The sequence below is a fragment of the Helicoverpa zea genome, chromosome 8, assembly GCF_022581195.2.
Source record: "Helicoverpa zea isolate HzStark_Cry1AcR chromosome 8, ilHelZeax1.1, whole genome shotgun sequence".
NCBI classification, from domain to species: Eukaryota; Metazoa; Arthropoda; class Insecta; order Lepidoptera; family Noctuidae; genus Helicoverpa; species Helicoverpa zea.
In genome coordinates, this window is record NC_061459.1 from 9,403,553 (window position 1) to 9,421,653 (window position 18,101).

The 18,101-nt window shown below is 34.4% G+C and overlaps 4 protein-coding genes across 7 annotated transcripts; 2 read left to right on the plus strand and 2 right to left on the minus strand.

The window, feature by feature from the left end:
• Positions 1–529: 529 nt before the first annotated feature.
• On the minus strand, positions 530–4,307 carry LOC124632824 (oocyte zinc finger protein XlCOF26-like). Of its 3 annotated transcripts, none has more exons than XR_006984678.1 (9): positions 3,880–4,306; positions 3,684–3,796; positions 3,440–3,604; positions 3,051–3,202; positions 2,722–2,868; positions 2,232–2,355; positions 1,946–2,045; positions 1,333–1,842; positions 530–1,103 (listed from the first exon to the last, which is right to left on the minus strand). XR_006984678.1 is itself a non-coding variant. In XM_047167797.1 (9 exons), the coding sequence occupies exons 1-9, from the start codon at positions 3,988–3,990 to the stop codon at positions 685–687; spliced, it is 1,134 nt and encodes a 377-aa protein (XP_047023753.1). In that variant the 5' UTR covers positions 3,991–4,307; the 3' UTR covers positions 530–684. The 3 variants fall into 3 exon arrangements, 2 of the variants coding, with proteins under 2 accessions (XP_047023753.1, XP_047023754.1); XM_047167797.1 differs by having other exon boundaries at positions 530–700; positions 1,637–1,842; positions 3,880–4,307; XM_047167798.1 differs by lacking the exons at positions 530–1,103; positions 2,722–2,868 and having other exon boundaries at positions 1,335–1,842; positions 3,880–4,305.
• Positions 4,308–4,560: 253 nt separating this feature from the next.
• On the plus strand, positions 4,561–7,096 carry LOC124632826 (protein ILRUN). Of its 2 annotated transcripts, XM_047167801.1 has the most exons (6): positions 4,561–4,649; positions 4,762–5,049; positions 5,125–5,238; positions 5,486–5,712; positions 5,918–6,012; positions 6,094–7,096. In XM_047167801.1, exons 2-6 carry the CDS (start codon positions 4,880–4,882, stop codon positions 6,124–6,126), a joined length of 639 nt encoding a protein of 212 aa, XP_047023757.1. In that variant the 5' UTR covers positions 4,561–4,649; positions 4,762–4,879; the 3' UTR covers positions 6,127–7,096. The 2 variants fall into 2 exon arrangements, with proteins under 2 accessions (XP_047023757.1, XP_047023756.1); XM_047167800.1 differs by having other exon boundaries at positions 4,577–5,049.
• A 1,023-nt stretch (positions 7,097–8,119) lies between these two features.
• Positions 8,120–9,655, minus strand: LOC124632782 (thymidylate synthase). The gene is made up of 5 exons (XM_047167743.1): positions 9,456–9,655; positions 9,114–9,371; positions 8,918–9,038; positions 8,609–8,834; positions 8,120–8,492 (listed from the first exon to the last, which is right to left on the minus strand). The coding sequence occupies exons 1-5, from the start codon at positions 9,532–9,534 to the stop codon at positions 8,283–8,285; spliced, it is 894 nt and encodes a 297-aa protein (XP_047023699.1). The 5' UTR covers positions 9,535–9,655; the 3' UTR covers positions 8,120–8,282.
• A 950-nt stretch (positions 9,656–10,605) lies between these two features.
• LOC124632574 (leucine-rich repeat-containing protein 56) lies at positions 10,606–16,842 on the plus strand. Its single transcript, XM_047167449.1, has 10 exons — positions 10,606–10,786; positions 11,408–11,528; positions 11,626–11,814; positions 11,936–12,084; positions 12,242–12,417; positions 12,887–13,020; positions 13,716–13,932; positions 14,099–14,206; positions 15,200–15,317; positions 15,462–16,842. Exons 1-10 carry the CDS (start codon positions 10,647–10,649, stop codon positions 15,817–15,819), a joined length of 1,710 nt encoding a protein of 569 aa, XP_047023405.1. The 5' UTR covers positions 10,606–10,646; the 3' UTR covers positions 15,820–16,842.
• Positions 16,843–18,101: the final 1,259 nt, after the last annotated feature.

An 18,101-nucleotide genomic window follows, 5' to 3' on the forward strand; every position in this document is an offset into this window, starting at 1 on the left:
CATTTATGACAACAATGACGTTTTTTGACAGTGACACTTTATAAAAAGTTGCCTGAATCTGCTGCGGCAGAAAAAGGGGGATCAAATCAAAGTTTATATGATTTACCAGAGTATTTATTTAGCTCTCTAGAATCAATTGACTACAGATTTGTGGAGACGTGCGTGAACGTAAATATTGCTTTATCCTTAAGATGATTAACCTCCACATGACTACTACCTGGGCTGGGTATTGATCGATCTAACTAAAGGTACACCAATTTGAAAAAAATGTGTTCCTACGATATGCGGCTGAAATCCCTGACAGAAATAAAAATATTTATTTAAATAGATAGAATATATGGAAATTCTAGTTCTTAGTACCTTTAGATTGACTAATACCCATACAGGAGGAGGATAGGCTGTGATAGAGGCAGCCTATGACCAGCAGTGGGACGAATGAAGACTGTATAACTATAATAACTTTGATTGATTTGTCTTTTTTTTGGGTGTTTATAAGCATGTGTGCATAATAAAATGAAAAGCGAAAAGCTTTAATTGGACTATACTTTTTATTTTCTAATATCTCACTGATAATATAAAATTGTTTCACACTATTTTTCAGCCCAAAATCACCATGCCAGCATGAATGATAGAATATGATTTCTAAAATGTATTTGAAGTCAATTATGAGTTTGGAGATTCTGTCTAAGCCTCTGAATACCTGGTGGAAAAGTTAAAATCAATAATTAAAAATTGGCTTAACAAGGATTTTAACTGCTTACCTAACATAATTTTTGATTAGGTCTTTGCTACTACAATATTTTACAAAATTAAATAAATGTAATATGTAGTATACCTATAATACATGTTATTTTCAAAATATCTGAAGATCTAATATTGTACTTATAATAATAGGAAATGTTGAGTACCATTACATCTACTTAAAAATAATATATATATGTCAAGTAAGTAAAATTGTCATTGTATACATAAACATATTTAAATAAATATTATTTTATTTAGTTATGTGATCTCTCACTAAAATCATATTTACATGTAACAGGAAACTAGTTTGTATATCTCCATTTTTGTTTAGCAAAAACAAAGTGATGTATGCCCCATTTATAGTTCGGCCATTCAGAGAATGCGTTCCTGACACGTCGCGATTGAACTGACGACGTAACTTTGCAATGGCGTTGCAGTTACGATAAAAATATTTTTGCTGGTTGTTTACCGTTTTAACAATTGAGGAGCATTAAAACAACATTATTATATCAATAATCAATGAATGTTATTACGTCGTCAGTTCAATCGCGACGTGTCAGGAACGCATTCTCTGAATGGCCGAACTATAGTAACAAACTAGTTAAGCTTTGATACAAGTGCATATAAAAGTATAGTATAGTAGTAGACTATATTTTGGTCAATCTGCATTCATGAACATACTAAAGATGTTGCAATCATCATCAGCGATTCCAATTCTCCTAAAATTTTCACTTTGTTTGTTCATATATGCACACTGGTATCAATATTAATCTAATCTTTTTATAAAGCACACTTTTAGATGCATGTTTACTAGGACTTGTCATTTCATCTAACTTAAACAGTTTAAATAAGGACATCAACTTCTACTTCAATGTGTTCAGATTTTACTGACAAATTGATGGGTGATTCCGTAGACTCTGCGGCCGAGTCTGTTTCCTCAGGAACATCGTTTAAGCCAGATAGTTTCAGAGCTGTTGAAAATTTGAAACTTCCTTCATCTTTTCGTGGTTTCCTCTCTTTGTTTTTCTCAGTTTTAGGTTTTGCTATTGGTATTCCACCTTCTCTGTAGTGTAATTGGATGTGATAATTCAATTTTGCCTGGAACAAACAAGCCATTGAGTTAGTTTGTGACAAGTGGAAAATCTGCTAGAAAATAAATTAATATATTGACTATTTAATGTATAAATAAAGAAATATTTACCTTTGTCGATAACTGTGCATGGCATATCATGCATTCATGGAGGATCTTCATGTGTTTTACTAATATATGTTGTTTTAAATTGCTTTTTCTTGAATAAAATCTGCAAAGGACACGACGAAATAATTATTTTTTAAACAGTAATATTTTGTACACAAAGGCTTTTTCATTTTGGTAACTGAATTTCAACAGAATATGGCATGCAATTATCATAGAAATTTGTTATCCATATTTTTGGTTTCAGTTTTTTTTTTTTGTATTTATCATGCTGCATATAATTTGATCTTACCTAGAACAATCATCATAAGGGCATGGGAATGTTTTAGTAATTCTCTTTTGTCCATGTGTTTTGAGGTGCTTCACCATATGACCTTTTTCCTTAAAGGTCTTTTTGCATACATTACAGATAAACACTGAAAAAAAAAAAAAAAAAAAAAAAAATTAGACCACAACAATATTGTTTGACTACAGATGCCAAAAGAATCCAATAGTTTTCTTCCTAAAAGTAACATACCTACACTTACTTTTTCAATTCATATGAATTTATTTCATAGAAATCTATATTCAAGTTCATGACACAAAACTACCAAAAGCTCAGTGAATCAATCTTTACCTATACTCCAATTGTTTGAATTTATTTAAGTGCCTTCTCAAGTGGAGTATAAGTAACCTAATGCGATAATCAATTATTAATCCCTACTGTTGGTTTTATTACTATTTAATATGTTTAGTCTTAGTAAATAAATTAAAATAAATAAATAATTAAATGATATTTTCACCTTCGGCGTCGTCTTCGGCCGAAGGTGACTGCATTAACCGCAATTCGGCTCCACCTGGGGCCCATAAACTAAACCTTGGTTGGATAACAGTGACATTGCTCTCAATTAACGATTTAAATGACTTTAGATGTCGAGGAGTTGAAGAGTCTAAAACAAAGGAATTAGGATGATTTTATAGTTCTGTCAGTAATATTATAATAGTGTTATAAACTAAACTACCCTAGGAAACATATTTTTGTGTTATTTATATGCTCACTTATTTCTAGACAGTTAATGTCATGTCCTGTTTTTACAAGTAATAACTCTGTAACTTTTGTGTGTATACTTACAACTTGAAACATGTTCAGTTTTCTTATGTTTCTGGTACTTTGACCAATGATTAAAAACTACATTGCATTCTTCACAAGTGTATGTTTTATGGTATCTCATGTGTCTCTTCTTCAAGTACAAACTTATAAATGTATCCGAGCATAGATCACACCTGAAATTCAAATTATTATATGACATTTTTTCTTAACTTTGATAGTTATTTATTTATTACACAATTAATTCTTAACTATGACATTTATAAAAATTCTTACAGTAATGCTTAAATCTAGAGTGAATTTTTCTTTGATGTTGTATGCCAGAGCACAGATAAATGCGAAACATTATTGATTTTAGTAATAATAACAAATCACTAACTATAATGTTCTAAATAAATATTTTTAATACATACTTGAAAGCTTTCAGGCCTGTGTGTTCATACATGTGAGCACTCAATTGATTTTTCTTCTTGAAGGCCAATTTGCAAATATCGCAAATAAACTCCACCAAGTGTACTGTGTTCATATGCCTTTTGAGATTCTGTCGATTTGCAAATGATTTCAAACATTGTGGACAGCTAAAACATAAACAAAATGGGTATATTTTATTAGCTTTTTAATGTACATTATTTAAAAATATATCGAGTCAGTCAGTACCTGTAAACAACATCATTTTCATGGGGCAAATGTACCGAAGATATGTGTCGATCCAAATGACTTTTACTTGTATATGCTTTGTTGCAATTAGGTGCTTTACACGGGAAAGGTCTCTGCAAGTAATTTCAGACTTTTGTATAGAGTTCCTACCAATTAAGAAGCTAACTTAAAAAAAAATCAAGACTACAATACTTACAATGTTATTGTGAGCTAGAAAATGTTGTGCCAGTCTATAAGGCCTATCGAAATAAGACGCGCAGCCTTCATATGAACAATAATACAGTTTCTTTTGTTGTGGTTCTTCCATAGTGCTTAACTCACTTTCAAACTTAGTCTCAACTTAAATAATACTTAATTGTAATATTGTCATATCCTGCCGCTTAAAATCCCTACAAAAACCTGTGTAACTATATGCACAGTAGCCAAGAAGAATTAACTTCTTGAACAGTTTCTTCACTAGTCAACTAAGGTGGAATGGCAAACTCGTTATATGTAATACATTAAACTTATTTAAACTACCCTTGCTAGGAACATTCTGCTTTGTAACAATCATTAATTTGAACAGCAGAAAAAAGCAGTGAAGCAAAGCCAAAGCAAAACATCAAATTCACAACTGTACTGTCATAAATGTCACTGCCAAATCTCTATTTTTTTTAATTCGTGTATAGGGCCAACCGAAGTTTTTCAGTTATACCGCCTAGTCTATCGGATAAAAACCGTAAAACTCAGAAAACCTATTTTTTTGCTGAGCTGAGTGAATATTGCATAATTTTCAAGATTATAAAAATTGAGTGTAACAAAAATATTCGTTCAAATTAAAATTCAATAAATAGTTATAGATTTCTTAAATTGACAGCCTCGCATCCCTCTCTAGTCTCTACGAGAATTTCGGTTATTCGTCGATCGTTGCACTTGGTGCAACTCTAAATCATTCTATTTTGTCCCGTATTCAACAAATAATGCGACGTAATCCTCGTTTTATTAAAACAATAACTATGATGATCTCGTGAATTGTTCAGATTTCATGTGGCCGTAGTGTATCTTACTGTTGGTTAATATAAATTCAATCGTTTTACAGTGCATCAGTCAAGTCAGCTGACGTACGTAAACAAAGGGCATGTCAATATTTTGTGAAGTGGTGAAACACCTTCAAAGTGATTTGTGATAGAAAAGCTGATTAAATTAATTCTATTAAAATGGATATTGACGGTTCTTCGGTAACTGGAGAGATTGACCAAAATTTATTATTACAATTCAGTTGTATGAACACAACAGACAGAGATGAACTTGTTAATCAAATGCAGAGACTCTTGGGTCCTAGTATGAACTATAATACAGCAAGCTTTTTCTTGGATATGAGCAATTGGTAAATTTTTGGTCAAATTTATAATTATCAATCCCTATGTCAATGAGTATTCTAATCAACTATTGTTCATTACAGGAATTTACAAACAGCAATATGTTGTTACCTAGATTATACTTTACCACCAAAGCTACCTTCTATGTCTCTGAAAGCTGCTCAAAACCAGGAGGCTGCAGTGGGGCCAGGTGCTTGGTAAGTGTTCAATAATAAACAACAATGAAAACTAAAAAAAACTATAACCAACAAAGGGCCCAATACAAGTAACTATATTTAGATAATAATAAGAGTTTCCAATAATTGAGAATGAGTCATTCTATAGCAATGAAACTTATTTTGAAACTATAAATGTATTATGTTTTCTAACATCTAATATGAACAATAATAAATTGCCATAAGAAAAATATGTTACAAAATAAATAAAATAATAATAACTTTACAGCTTTGAACAAAGTTGGAGTATTGCCAACACAGGAGCTGAAGGTTGGCCGGGCTGCTGTAGATTGATACAAGCGGGTGGTGAGCCTCTCGGTGCCACTCCTGTCTATGTTCCCCCATTACCTGCAGGACATTCCACTACAGTTACATTAAAGTTGGTAGCTCCCACTACGCCAGGCACTCACAGAGGGTACTTTCATTTGGTGACTGAAAAGGGTGACCAAATAGGGGGTAAGAACTTTAATTTAATAAGTTATCAAAAACAACATATCAATACTTTCATCTATTATTTTTGCTCTTATGAGAAAACATACACAGTGGAAGTCATATAATTTCATATTCATAAAAAGATCAGAGAAAAAAGGTACTGCAATTAGTAACTACATAATTATGCAATAATGCATTCAAACATTGATTAGTGTCAATTTCTTTGTAGATACATTATGGGTGGAAGTCACTGTTGAGTCAGAGATGACAATGGCTCTTGTTGAACAACTTGCCGCCTTACCCGTCCCAAGTAGTAATGGTCAGGTATGTTTAAATTTAGTTCCTATTTCATAAAGGTAGTACTATTGTTTAAAAAGTTTAATAACTAATTCCACTTTATTTTAGTTTCAGCCACCACAAGATGACCAGATGTGTTGATGAACAGCAGTCACAAAATATTTTGTAAAATTTTCATTAATCTAACACTGATTATGTTATTTCTTACTATACTTATGTAGGCAGATAGCTAAAGGACATTACTTTGTCCATCTTGTTAAATATGAAATAGCCAAAGAATCACAACATCATTCAGTTCATTTACTATAGAATATCCTACTTATACTATAAATGCGCAAGTTTGTATGTTTGTTACTTTTCACGCTAAAACTATTGGATGAATTTTGATGGAACTTGTAGTAGTGTAGCTTAATATCAAGATAACGAATACCTAGGCTATTTATTATCCATGAGTGGTTTCCTTCGTGAAGAGGGTGAAACCACGGGCGGAAGCCAGTTTACCGTGAAATAACATGTCTAACACTCTGCTTACCTATTTGTCATGCAACTTCACCAAACAACATTATTGCTGCAAGAAACTAATGCAAGGCTTTATTCAGGAAATTAATATTGCAAGTTCATCCTGTTGATTTATCTTTTTATTTGGGCATTTTATTACAATCTCTTTTTATCTGAGACATCTTATTTTTCTGACTACACCCTTGGCTAAGATTTCAATGCATGTTTACTCATCACAATACTATGCTATTCAAATCAAAGACTCATATTTGAAGGAAAATAATGTACAAACAAAATACATTATACACTTAAAATGTTGATTAGCTGTAAGACAACAAATTAAGAATTTGTTAGATATTGTTGAATTTTACAAAATGTAATAATGATTTTATTAGGATTAATTATTTTTAGATTGCATTGCCATGAATGTAATAATTATGGGGGATTAATTTTATAGTATAAATAAGCAAGTATAACTATGAAATAATATTGCAGTTTTTATTTTATTGGAATCATACTGATCCTTCACACAATAGGGGTTATAAATAAATACACATATTTTATATCAATACTGTATTTATTTTGAAATATACAATAAATTCTTATCATAAAAGGCACATTTAGTTATTCTATCCTATCAACATTTACTAACTAGCGAATACATAATAAAAAGTTGACATAAACTTTTAGTCTAGAAAACTAACTATTAAATGGATTAATCCTAGTTATGGCTAAATTAAAAAAGACCGCCGCCTAGCAAGCCATGTGCGCATTGTCAATGTCAGTGCTTCGGTCTCAGTTCCATTCTCATGGTGAGTTAAATGCCACAGCTCATTGAAGTGGCGTTATGTTTGATGCACTTCTATTGCTGTAATTATAGGGCACTCATTCTCTGTGCTTCTCAATGATACAGTAAGTGTTAAATCTAGTAAAGTGGACACTAGTGACTGCAGTGCTTAATTGCTTTGAAAGTTTAAGAAACACTCATAAAGCAGTTCAGAGCCTGAAGTTGGCTGTGTCATACTCCCGTGCCTGAGAGAATTGTTAAGTGATTAAACATGCGGCTTACTCAATAAGAAGCAAAAAACGAAATGCAATAATAACACAAAATTAACATCACTGACCAGCCACCATTAAGTGAAACAATATGGTATCTATTTTAAATCAAATATACAGGGTTACTGGTAAGTAGACCGCATCCTTTCAGGAGGTGATAGTATAGGTCAATATGGACAAATTTGACCATGGCATACACTGGACAAAAGTTAACCCGTTTCAAGATAGTCGAATTTCAAGATCAGTCGTCTAGGTACACATATAAATTTTCATTATTAGTCAAAAGTCGCGTTTTTGTGGATTTTTGTGTGTTTTTGGATAGAAGATGAATCACTTCATAATAACAAACCATAAAACTGTACAAATCACAGAGGAAATTATAACGAACAGCAATTACTTTTTTAGTAGCTATTTTCTCAAAAATATTACTCATTTTTTTGTGCAGAATATATCTATCCAAAAAGGCACAAAACACACAAAAATCCCCAAAAAACGTGACTTTTAACTAATAATAAAAATTTATACATGTACCTAGAAAACCTGTGAAGAAAAGATCTTGAAATTCGATTGTCTTCAAATGGGTTAACTTTTGCCCAGTGTATCCTATGGTCAAATTTGTCCGTATTGACCTATACTATCACCTCATGAAAGGATGCGGTCTACTTACCAGTAACCCTGTATACAACATATTGTAACGTGTGATAATACTTTTTCAATCTTGTAATAGGTTTATCACCTAAGTTCTAAACAGCCATTTCCATATCAATTTTGGGTTGAGGTTTATATCCCTTGATAATGAAGTCTTCATACTTAAAATCATCAATGGAAGTAATCTTCCGAGCAAATTCCAATGTGGGGAATGGAGTAGGTACTCTTTGCAGTTGTACTTTCAAGGGTTCTATATGGTTTAAATACACATGAGTGTCGCCTGTAGTGTGGATGAATTCCCCAGGCTGCAAGAAAATAAAATTGGTAAGAATCATCCGTGAACAGCACAAGACTGATCGATAGCTCATCACAATTAGTTATAACTGTTGATGATGATATTAAGAACCATTGTTATAGTTACCTCTAATCCTGTGATGTGGGCAATCATGTGAGTGAGGAATGAGTAGCTGGCAATGTTGAAAGGAACACCCAGCCCCATATCAGCACTCCTTTGATAAAGCAGACAAGACAGCTTGCCACTTGATACATGGAACTGAGCTAAGCAATGGCATGGAGGTAGAGCCATCTTGCTTAGATCTGATGGATTCCATGCACATATTAACATTCTTCTGTCAGCTGGCCGGTTCCTAGAAAAAAGAAACATGAAATAATGCCCAAATATTTCAATCTGTCAATTAAAAAAAAAACTAATTCTATTTTTAAAACTTACTTTATTGTTTCAATAACATTTTTTAGCTGATCTATTCCTTTTCCAGTGTAGTCAGTTTTTGCATCTACATACTCAGCTCCACTATGTCTCCACTGAAAGCCATAAACCGGTCCGAGGTCTCCTGTTAAAGATAATAAAAAAAATGAAGCAATTACCTATGAAGAAATAAAATGTTATGATATTATAGATATATTACCTTCTTCCCTGTCAGTGAATCCTAAGTTGTCTAAAAAGCTTCGAGATCCATTGGCATCCCAAATATGTACTCCTTTAGCATTAAGAGCCTTCGAATCAGTTGAGCCGGATATCATCCAGAGTAACTCTTCAATGACGCCTCTGGTAAATACGCGCTTAGTAGTAAGTAATGGAAGCGTGTTATTCTTGAGAGAATATCGCTGCATAGCACCAAATATGGATAAAGTGCCGACTCCAGTTCTGTCCACTCTTTTATCACCTGCATGGTAAATAAATTACGCGGTATTTAGTTGAATTCTTCGAGTCAAAAGTAGGTCACGTTATTGTTCTTCATATCACTTACCTGTTTCAATAATTTGTTGCACTAGTCTCAAATATTGGTACTCATCATGATGACCAATTACACCATTTCCATAACCCATCTTTAGGATGTTTTTCTGGAGTGGAGGACAAACCAGGAGAAGAAGAACCTTTGCTGCTAAAGTAATTGTCACTGACTGATATACACCGATAGTCCGATAATGATAAAAAGGCGGGAAAATCTGGCGCGACAGTTGGTTCCATTTATTTGACAGTTGACACCTGGTATGCCATGACAGCAACCCTTTTTTTATTACGGCAACTAATGTTTAGGAATTCGATCTCTCTTCTATACATATAGTTATAGCTTTAGCTTCTCTCTATCCTATGATATCCGGCCTAATTAAGCTTCCAGTAAGCGGATTCAGCCTAGTACCGTTGTTTTACATGATGCGACAGACTGCCTTCCTGAAATTATAAATGCAATATAAATGTTATACCCATAAAGGCTCTTTTATCATTCACCTCCTATGAGGCGCTCCAATGAGGTAATGCTGCTAGCCTCTCGGGTATGCTCCCGGTCGGTTTTGTAGGTACTATATAGAATAGTTTTCATTTTAAAGGTAAATATTTCTATAGACTAAATAAAAACCTCCTTTGTATTATGACTTCCGAAACTGTTGTTGTTGGCAACCATCAAACAGATTACGAGAATATTTTGTAGTTTACTATAAAAAAATCATCTAATAATTATTGTTTACTTACGAAAAGTCCCTGCTTCTGTTATACTTTTATTTAGTTTTTATATGATCAAAACGATAACTCAAGAATTTAATAAAGGGTCCCACAATAAGTGGTTTCACACGGCTTATTGGGCAGGTAATAATTTTAAGTGGTTAATTTGTTTTTAAGATTATTATCGTTACATTAGGGAGGACAACAACCTTACACAGGAAGATATTCTATTTGATGTGTAGTTTAATAGATTCAAAGATTTCACTTAAACTTACCAATGGTTATCTGGGCCTTATGTATAATGTTGATATGCCCACAACAATGACCACACAGTGACAATCAAACTAGTAGTCTCTTATAAGAAGCTTATAAACAATACTACTTAACTTGCTTGGCACTTGAAAGATACTTAAAAAGTGCTAAACAAACCTTCCAAAAATGTAAAAGTACCTACTCAGTGGTTAGTCAGAAATTTATATATTTTTTAGGTTTTTGAAAAATGCCTGCTTTCGAAGCTCCAAGTGTCGAACTGGGTAGTGCACCTCGGACACCGAGCATAGTCGCGTCACCCTCTCCTTCGGAAATCTCTAGTGCCAGTTCACCTGAACCACCTAATGTACGAGCCACTCCGTTGTTTAGGTGAAATATTAATTCCATAACGTACATTTTAACTTACCTATCTAGCTATATATAAAACGGTGCTTTTAGCTTGCATCTCTCTCCCACTTCCTGACCAAATACTTGCTCGTCACAAAATGAGGCCCCGCTAAATAACCAGGGGCCCGATTCTCCTAATTTTACTTAAGCAACATACGATTCACGTTCGACTCGATTCGACTGAGATCCGATCCCGACTCGATTACGATTGAAACGTATGTGGCATTCCGCTATTTTTTCTTTGAAATAAACGTTTTTATCCTTTTCTGTCATTCAATAATGAATCATTTTGTCTGCAAATGATTTACGATTGCAAAATGATTGTACAGCAAACTACCGTATAGACCAAAATTACCAAAATAGCAGACCAATCGCACACCAATCAAATGTCAATCGAATACGATTGGTCTTTTATTAGTAGCAGAATGCCCGATATGGTTAAAACTGCTATTGCGATCATATTGCGATCCGATTTCTATTCGATTTTGACATTATTAACTTAGGAGAATCGGGCCCCAGAATGTATCCAAGTTAAAAGAACTTTTATGAGGAGGTATTAAATATTTTATAAGAAATAATGATGAAAAGAACTGATTTCCTTAGAGCTCTGGCTATGCCACCACCTGAACCAGAACAACCGCCAGGACAAGATGAGCTGGAGCGCCGGCTTCCTGGATACAGACGTATCGTCATACCCCGAGAACTAACTTTGATAGAGCTTCTGGTGAGTAATAGATATTATGTGTAGATTGTATGGAACCATCTCCCTTGGCTTTCACTATTTTCTCGAAAGAACAGTGAACTAAACAATGTTGATGCAGAAACAAAGCAGCGGGGTAACAACCGATGATGAGGTGCTGCGTATTCGAGAAGCTAAGCTACGCGTGGTGGCTGATCGAGTAGGACTGAGGCGACTGCACGTTCTCTCCCCACGACTGCGAAACCTGACGTTAGACGGCAGTGCGCTTTCTTCATTGCGTGATCTTGGAATCGGTTTAGTTCATCTCAAAGTAAGAACTTTCTTGTACTAATCTTCTCATGTATTTTGTTCTTATTTTGCCTATGTGTGTGTTCCAATTTAGAATGACGGACATACATTCCATATTCTACCTTTATTCTACCATGAAACAGATTTTAAGTATCAATCGATGCGGCTTGTCTACCTTGGACGGCGTCTGGGGTCTTGGTGCCTTGAGGGAACTGTATGCTGCTGGAAACCGCCTTCACGACTTGCAGCCCTTAGCGGCGTTGCAAAAATTACACACATTAAACTTGGCTGAGTATGTTCATTTATTTTTCAGTATCAATTAAATGCCGTCTTTATTCTTTATTTATCCGTCATATTTTAACTGCTGGTGTAGGTATGTAATTGTAGTCTAGACAAGCTAAATTATTATGCACGCAATTCCGACTTTCAAAGAAAATGATGTGTTACAGCAATCCTATATCAGATTCGGGTCGTCTGTGGACGTTAGGCGTATGTGGTGCTCTCCGAAAACTTACTCTCACTGGCACTCCAGCAGCTGATGATATGGACTACCGCTCTCGCGTTGCCGCTGCGCTTCCAATGCTCCTATATTTGGACGATCGACCCCTACATACAGACATTGAATGTACGTAGTATAAAAATATATAAATGTTTTTGCCCCAATTTTATACGGACGACTAGAAACTAATGACACGTTCCACGCGGTTAAAAAACTGTCCATGTAACAGTACTTATTGCAAAATGTGGTTTTACTACCGTACGATGTTTTGGATGCTTGCGTGCTCTTATGTGATTCCGAATTATGAATGGTTTTATTGTTAGAAACAGGCTCAATAAATTACGTCACCCATATGTTGATTACCTCCTGCAATTGCTAGATTGAGTCCACAAATTACAACATTGTAACCGCATAGATAAATGATTATTATCCCCGCAGTAACAAAAAGTGTTGGCTAATATAAGATGCTAAACTTTAAGTTTCTCGAGAAGCCTTTGATCTTACAGAGTCTTCTAATTTCAGTAGCCTAGCTACTTTTCGTTTTCGTATTTAGCTAAAGAATATAAATATATAGATCTCGAAAACAATTTTACAGACGATTCTGAAGGTATATTTGGAGCTGCATCCTCTTCATCTGACAGTGAAGATGAAGACGAGCCTGACCTTTTGCTCAAAGAAACCGAACCACTGCCAGCGGAGCCTGAACCGATGCCTTCCACATCCCAAGATGTGAGTTATAACTTATTCTAAAAAAGAAAGTAATAGGTATAACTATAGGAGTAAAAGGTTCATAATTTTAGACATTGAGGTCATTGTCCATATCTACGTCGTACTTAGCACTTAATGATAAATCTTCTTTAACTTATTTCTGAGGTCGTAGGTCCGTTAAATGATACCTATTTATCAATATGGATCTGAAAGGCAGTGAAAGCTGAGCTCGCTTAGTGTCACGATCCAGCTCGAATAGGTACGTGCTAAGTACATATGTTTAAACGGAGGTAAAGTGCGAATCGGACCAAGCAAAACCTTGATGAATAATGATTTTATGCAAATATGGTGCAATTTCAGTGAGGTATCTATTAGTCTAGCAGTACCTACTTACGTAAGGTATGATATCAGTAATTAAATAGGTACAACGCATTATGAAATGACTTCATATGTTACGAAATAAAAATAAAAGGATAATAAGGATGTCGCTAAAGTAATAGGTAGCTCAAGCCCATTTATTAGGCTTACATCCTAAGGGACCAATATAATTTATTTTGTTGCATTTACATAAAAAATTAATCCATTTAACTTCATAGAACCGTCAGTCTTTCATGCAAAAATGTATCATTACGCATGTGAAGCTTGATATTTAGAAATTGTGAAAAAATATTTTGGAATATAAATGTTAAACCTCAATGAATTTTCATTTAACACAGGATTTTACACACCATGATCAAGTCGGTGACGGTAACTTTGGGAGTCCTGAATGCGATTTTTCACGGAGACGTCTGCGGCGTCGGCCAGCGACCACAGAGAATGCTGGTGTGAGACCAACGAGGCCGGATGTACCGCTTAGACCAAAAACAGCACAACACAGGCGTAGCACAACTGCAAATGAACCAAGCCGACTAGAGATTCTGAATACTCTTATGGGTAAGGAACAACTTCTTAATTAATTTCCAAATCATTCAATATCATCATATCGTATGATTGTAGTCCTTAATACAATTGAGCAGATAGAGTGCCATAAAGAAGTATCATACATACCTCAGATTTAATGCAATAGTCCTAATAAGAGTTAACAACATTTTCACCAAAGATGACGAATGGCTATGCAGTGGAAGCAAGTTGACATCTTTGGAGGCAGTCTGCGGAAACTTAGCGAGAGCTTTGCGTCGAACTACTAGCGCAAATCGTCGCTCTAAAGGTAAGTACCTACTTCGTTTTTAATATTTTCAAATAGCGGCAGTATGGGACCCTTCATTTGTGTTTATTAATTTTATAATTAATTGATGGTTAGCGCTCTCTGAGTCCCAACCACTTACCATAATACTTGCCATAATGAAATAATTGACAGATACTTACGTGTGAACTTTCACATCATGTTTTGCGCAACTGTGTAGGTAAGCAACGATTACTTACATATACGGCCTCTTTGACAGCATATAGCACGGTGCTAACAAGGCTTTGATTAATTAGGGCTTAGAACGTCTTTCTAACTTACGCAGAGGTGGAGAGGAACTATGTACTTCTTAAAATTGATTGATGAATTACGGACTCAATTTTATCACTAGCGACAAAAACTGCTGATGAGTCTACTGAACCATTAACACCCCAAACGCGTGGCCTCGACCTATGCGTGGCAGATCCACGAAAGCTGTGAAATTGCCCGAGTTCTTTGTTAACACAGTCAACAACGCATGCTTATGAGATAACAAAGACCTTGTCCCTTATGACAACATTGACATGCATTTTCTCTTTGCGTTTGCGCTTAGTCTTTGTGTTTGAAAATAACTTCGCTAATATTTAGAAAGCCAGCCATGAGGATTGTACTTATTAGAGCGTGCTTTCTTGTTATTTTAAAGTAAAACATGACTACAGTTTCAGTTTTAATTACGTAAAACGTTAGATTGTTTATTTTTTTCTAATTGGAATATTTCAAGTAGAAGTTTTCTCAATTAAATATACCTACTTAGGTATCTAAATGTTAAAACATGATCATAATGACCTCATTGGCATATGCTGCGAGTTTGATCATGAATTCATAAGTTTTCATCCTTAATTTGAGTCACGACAAGAAACAATAGCTACTTACAACCATACTTGCATACATCAGGGAAATTCACTACAATAGAAACCACTTACCATAATAGTGGAAAGTTAAATATCCATAATTTAGTGTATCATCTACAACTTGCAGTAGATGCCGAGAAAGAGTTGGTCGAACAAACGATGGAAGACGCATCACGAGCGATAGCAGCTGAAATACCACGTGCACCACGACTTGAAGACTGGGTCAAATTCAAAGAAGAAACTGGGTAATAACATGTACAGTAATTTAGTCTAATATTAATACAAAGTGGACAAAACCCTACAACAATATTTCCAAGTCATGTACCTCATCAATCTTTCCACATATCAATTGCAGATTATTTACTTGTACATGTTTCCTTCTTCAACAGGATTGATATCAATATAGATTTTAATGATAGACCAAAAGACGCAGATCCAGCGAAGGTTCTCGAACGTCTCGAGCAAATAGAGAAAGAAACTCAGAAAAGGGTTAAAGAAGAAGCTTTAAGGGGCAACACTAGCAATACGGACAGAAGTTCGGCTAGCACATCATATTTGCCAAACAGTGCTTTCCATACCTTATCAATTATGAATGACTTTGAAATGTTTCAGAGTTTTCAGACAGATTTGGTTTCTAATGCTTCGAATTATGATCTCGATTCGTATTTTGACGATGTCAACGATTTGCGCTCCGTAAGCAGAGAAAGGGTTAGGTCTCCTCGTAACAATGACTCACTAACGGAGTAAGAACAACTTTCCCTTACGAGGCGATATTGCATTACCTAGTAGATCTGTACTGGGATTTGTTACGTTTACCGCAAATGGCGCAATTGCATTTAAAAACTCAATACGTAGGAACATACCTAATTGTTTAATTTACCAGACTACGGAATGGTGAATTAATTTGTCAGTTTGTGTAAATATACATTTAGATTAACCTCAAAAATAGCTGAATTGATTGGAGTGATGTCAGCAGAGAATAAAGGCAATTAGACCTTATTAATACTACTAGTGGAAGTTTCACCATTAACCTAGTATTGGACTAATTAATCTAATTTGATTGTGCCATGGCAGGTTTTCAATCAATTTTCCATCAACAGTCAACAACTCGTGTTTGTAATGCAATAAATTCTTAAGAAAGAAAATCCTTTCTTAGGCATAGTTTAGTGATAATTTCGTGACAATATCTGGCACGAGATCACGATGCGTCGAGGCTGTTAGAAGCAACAGAAAGTTGAAAACAACTCACAATGATACACATTGTATTTCTAAAATGTCTGCTACAAACATACATCCCAAAAACTTATTGATTTTTTCCCAAACTAACCTTCTTTTTATAATTTTTTGAAGAGACATTATGTCTGTTTTTAAATAATAACAGAACCTTTTTTTACTTATTTTGTATTGCAAATGTAAGCTCCTTTGTTTTTGCTGTTGTGTAGGGATAGTTTCTTCTTTAGAAATGTTCAGCACTTTGAGATTGCTATGGGATGATTAATAGGTACCTGTATTTTTGTCCCCGCTTATCCGGGTTGTTTGTTTGCCGTTATTATTTTAATTATTTACCGGAGAGGTTGTCTTATTATCCATTTGATTTATATAAAATGTTGAACAATTCAATTTTATGCTGTTCATTATGCTATCTAAAAGTAGGCACAGTCAGCAACACAATTCCATTAAAACGATTAAAATTACCGGAAAATATGTGAACACTCGGAACACTAAAATCTCAAAATGCAAAGCTGTGTTCATTGAATTTATTTTGTTCTACAGTCGTGGTTGTGACGACCGGTTACTTACGGAACGTTTTAGTGTTCAGGTATTTTGTAATTGTGAATGTGTTATAGATAGTTCAACTCAGATTTGCGCGCGGCCCTATGTGTGCGTCGGCTTGTAAATATACAACTTTCATTCGTGTGACAGTGACGTCGTCCGAGCATGACGTGTTCTTATCGCTTTTTGTTATGGGTACAGTCGTTTACGAAAATGTCTAGTTCTTCACGGAGAAAATGTTTAAGGAGTCAGGTAGCGTTTCAAAAAATGAAACAACATTCAAAGCTTTTTATTATTACATATTACAGTTTTTCATTATTTTCTCATAAGTTTTTTCAAATTGACGTTGACAGTATCTAAGAAATAAATGAGGTGAAATATCTAAGATGAATTAAATACTCCTTACATATTTTCTAGATCTCGGGGTACGCGGACAATAAATAAAAGTGTGGACTAAGAATGTAAAAAGACGTATAATCTAGTATAATAATGTAAACAAAATGTGTGAGGAATTTTAAAAAATAATATTGCTTCGCATAATGTCGACCAAAATAAGACGGAAATAATGAAACTCATAAATGAACGTTTAAGTCATATTGATGAAGGGATGTTGGGTAATACTTGTCGACATTTACAAAAGAAAAAAGAAAAATACTATAGACATTTTGACATGGAGTCAAAATTTATAATTTACCTCGGTGAGAGTAGCGAATCCGAAAATTCATCATTTGATTTTTCAAGTAGCGATTCAGAATCATTATAAATAAATAAACATTAAATTACGTAATAACTGTTTTTCTTTAAACAGCCGTAACCCCTAAATAACTGTATTTGTACCCGACTGTACCTCTTGTCACGCACACAAAGTCACTGTGTATGTACAAGGGTTACCCACACATAAGGCCGCGCGCAAGACTGAGTTGAACTTACTATAATTGACTTTGCTGACCGTACCTACTTTATGGTTTTCCGAGTTTTCGTAGGTTTTATTCTTATTGAATCGAGGAAGTTTCGCAATGGTTTTGTTACGTTCGTTATATTGTCTCTAATGGAAACCAGAGACGGGCAATATCTTTAATTACAAGAATCATGGTTTATGCGCGTATTCGTTTGTTTGGAATTTTATGAAATTATTTTATTGTAAGAGTTTCTTGTTATATCAAATAAAATTTATTTACTGTTCGAAAGGCTTTTATTTCTTTCTTCAATTCCGTATAAATGGATGCACTATGAAGGTAGTTACCTAGCAACCAGAA